This window comes from Olea europaea, chromosome 16 (assembly GCF_002742605.1).
Source record: "Olea europaea var. sylvestris chromosome 16, O_europaea_v1, whole genome shotgun sequence".
Taxonomy (NCBI): Eukaryota; Viridiplantae; Streptophyta; class Magnoliopsida; order Lamiales; family Oleaceae; genus Olea; species Olea europaea.
The window spans coordinates 6,927,743-6,931,479 of NC_036252.1; the positions used below are offsets into that span (position 1 = coordinate 6,927,743).

Consider the following 3,737-nt stretch of genomic DNA (forward strand, 5'->3'; position numbering starts at 1 on the left):
GACAGCCTTCTGTTCCAGTGTTCCTGGGTTAAGTTCAAAGTATGAAGCCAGAAGTTTATCGATTTGTGACCAAAAAAAAAAAAAAAACTTCGCAATAATTTAAAAGATAATGAAATTCATGAATTTGATCATGGTAGAACTCAAAGCACATTTGTCAAGGCATAAAACCTTTGTCAACTACTATTAGCTATTACAAATTCAATCTACATAATTTATGTACATATGCATATTAAACTGCAAAGCAAAACGTCCGAAATATAAAATATTATTATGTCCATAAAACAGAACATAACACGAAAAAATCTCGCTCTAGAAGATTATCATGTTCAATTTCCACCGTCTAAATGGAATACAAAAACGGAACTATCATAACACAAGTGCTTCCACAGAAAAGAGCCAGCTACTAACCTGAAAGCTGTGACGCCTAAATTTGTCAAAGCTTTGGACAATTAATGCTTCGTCTTCAATAGAACCTCATATCCTAGTCTAAACTCCCAAGTTCAAAAGAGTATTTCAGTTCATGCTTGGACGTCTCTTAACTTGGTATGTAGTAGTTGCTAAGAATTTAGTTTCCTTAAATCTCCCTGTCGATCTAGCAACGAACAAAATAGATTGGCGTACAAGGATTTGTCCTCAGAAATAAGTTGTTCTAAACAAAAAGGTATGGCAGAAAAAGATTCATGTAGCTGACCCAAATTTATTGAGAATGAGGCTGAGTTTTTGTTGTTATGCTAGGACTTCTCATCAGACGGTAGGCTTGGTGGGCCAGGAACAGAATCAACAAAGAAGTCCTCAACTGAAACAAAGTCAAGCCACAGGTTGAGCAACAAAAACAACATTCTCAGGCAAGCATCAAGAAGTTATCATGTTAAGTACATTGCACAAGTATTATTACAACAGTAGACAAGGTTCTTGTTGAAGTGAGTGGTGTTCTGATCGGCGACGTCACATGTTCCTAGAAATTGGTTTTCCGCATATTTATCTGTGGCACGTGTCCAAGGTTTCATCAAAATTTAAGCCATTTTATTAACTTTAAGACTGCCCTTAAACTTTTATAGTCTGTCCATCTTCACATATTGATTATGTCATCATTAAGTTCTTCAAAAATCTAAGTATTAATGCTTAGCTGGTTTCCAATGAATTCCAGTTTTCAGTGGGCAACTGGGCATTGGGAAAAAGGAAAATAAAATTTAACCAAATTTCTGTTGCATCAATCTGATTTTACTGCAAAAAACTCGAAGAATGAGCCTAGGAGCTAAATGATCTTGGCTACAATTTAAGTATTTCAAAAACATAATTATAGAAGTTAGAGCTTAAAGGTCCCTATGGTTTGTTTCTGGCATCAAGCCTCCTCTCACGAGTGAAAAGTTATTAATTGAAGCGAGAATTATTTTAAAGCAAAAATTAGCTTCTTAAGATCCCAAAATAACAGAAGTAGCATTTTATTATGCAAAAAGTGCTTCACATACGAATTTCAGTTAAATACACAGCATGTCAAGGAATTCATTCAAATGTCAACAGTTTTTCTGTTCTCAAACTTCATCGATTTCAATAAAAATGCACGGCAAAAGAGTTGTTTACATCTTACCTATATCTTCTGGCTCTGGAGAATCAAGTAAAATATCTGAATCGGAAGGCAAAAAGGGTGAACCATCATAGTTTCCAAGAGCTCCTAGATCTGAAAGCATTTTTGAAGCAACAGAAATCATCAATCACATCTAAAGGAGAGTGTAGTCTTAATCTCAACAAACTTGGCATCGGCATCTAAAAGGGGAAGGGATGGAAATCAAGAACAAGGGCAACAGTTTACACGCATTAATATTTGTATGAAAGCAGCTACAGAACATTATTATAGGGTATAGTCAGAAGTGATCAACCACAAATCTTCTCACCATAAAAACAGCTATATATTTGTTCAACAAAAATTAGCCTTACTATATTAGGTTCATTTTCGTGGATCTTTATTTTCCACTCTGCACTTATATTTTCCAGAATCCATGCGCATATAAAGTGAAAGATGATTAAATGCATTTCTATAGTCCCATATTTAGTTATACCGTACTCTTTCTTCTGCATCTAGGATTACTATTTCTAAGGAAAATGCCATTTACAAGGATTCAACCGAGACTACCCTTTCAAGGGTTGAGATCTGTGATATGTGACAATAAATAGAAGATAAATGTTTGTCATTGGACTTGCAATGTGGTACAATGCTATGACTACACCATATTTCAGGATTTCAGAATGATTTTTCTTCCTTTATTATTCTATGTTTCTCTGTTTGCAATAAAATTAGGAGTTCATCAAATAATTATTGCATGGCCTATTGTTCAACTAAAACGAAAGCAAAACAGTGTCAATCCTGTAGCCGATTTAAGTTTCTTTACCATTAGCAATTCTCCCAAAAACCAACTTTCTTCTGGCAATGCTTATCTAAAATGAATCGTGCTATTTGTACAAACTAAGTTGACAAATTTGGTTTACAAATTATGTGTTGACAACATCTAGGCCAATCATTTCAAAAACAATTTTTGGAATCAATGGAAATCAATGACCAAAATTTTGTCAACACTTAGTTTGTAAACTAACTTTTATAAACAAACTTTGTACAAGTAGATTAATTCATCTAAAATTTACTTTTGGAGCTTTCATAATACCATTTGTAATGCAGAACTCACTAAGTATTTCCCAACAGTTCTTCAAGAAAAAATATGCAGTTTGCTACCAACTTCTACAATGCCTAGTATTTTTTACACGTGCGACAAAGTGGAACCAAGTCATGCTCAAATACTACACAGCAACGTGGATAAAAATGGCACATGACCTAAATCAGATTTTGTTTTAAAAGATACCTCCTATGTTCGATAAATCTGCTGTTAGGTCCGAAAAACTGAAATTCCAAGGAATCTGAGCATAGGATCCAAGGGAGTCTCTAGAATTCCCATCATCATTTTCTGGTGGTAGCTGCAGTCCTACTGAAGTTGCCATATCAGATGTAAATGCTGTGTCGAGGCCTAATGTGTCGACTCCCAAGCCTGATACCTCTGATGCACTGAAGGGGAAATGACCACTGGACGCTGCTGATGTGGGGCTCACAAGCATATCTGACATGGAGGACATGGCATTGTTAGGAGGCATAGCGGGAGACAGATCAGCTGCATTGGTGTCGATTGCCATACTGCAGAGAGCAGAAAAATAATGACAGTTAGAAGAAGAGATAGTGGGCAAATGATTAGTATCCGTCAAGTAATGCTAAAAACATAAGAGTCAGAATTACTTCTTTCTATAGACAATCATGATGTGATGGGAATAATAATAGAAGAGGTTTAGAGAATTAGATGGAAAAAGAAACAGGTATTGCTATCAATTTTCAGATATCAAGTGGAAAAACAAAGGTAAACCATGCCAAAATGAAAACAATTCTCACTCATTTCCAGAATTCATCTGCATCGGATGGAAATTGCCTGGAGCAGGAACTCCATTAACAACATGAAAACCAGATGTCGAATATCCCATAGAATCAATGTGAACTTGTCCTGTAGCAGGAACTGGAGGCTGTTGTATGACTGGGTATCCCATGGGTAAGTTATTAACTGCACTAAAAACAGGTGGCATTGAATAATGATGATATATGATATAAATCATTGAGTTCAATATGCATAATAGTTAGATAAATGTTTGACCTCATTCCTCTATTTTTTTATTCAATTAGCAGAGGGAGAGAATGGATTTGAAGA

General features: G+C 35.3%; 1 protein-coding gene across 1 annotated transcript in view; it reads right to left on the minus strand.

Moving 5' to 3' along the window:
• Positions 1 to 95: 95 nt before the first annotated feature.
• The window catches only part of LOC111412568, an 8,965-nt gene continuing 5,323 nt past the window's right edge, over positions 96 to 3,737 (minus strand). The window contains exons 5-9 of the mRNA XM_023043503.1: positions 3,428 to 3,593; positions 2,853 to 3,178; positions 1,589 to 1,678; positions 692 to 796; positions 96 to 592 (exon numbers count right to left, since the gene is read on the minus strand). Coding sequence (XP_022899271.1) covers positions 732 to 796; positions 1,589 to 1,678; positions 2,853 to 3,178; positions 3,428 to 3,593 — 647 coding nt within the window. The 3' untranslated portion in view covers positions 96 to 592; positions 692 to 731. The remainder of the gene's footprint in view (positions 593 to 691; positions 797 to 1,588; positions 1,679 to 2,852; positions 3,179 to 3,427; positions 3,594 to 3,737) is intronic.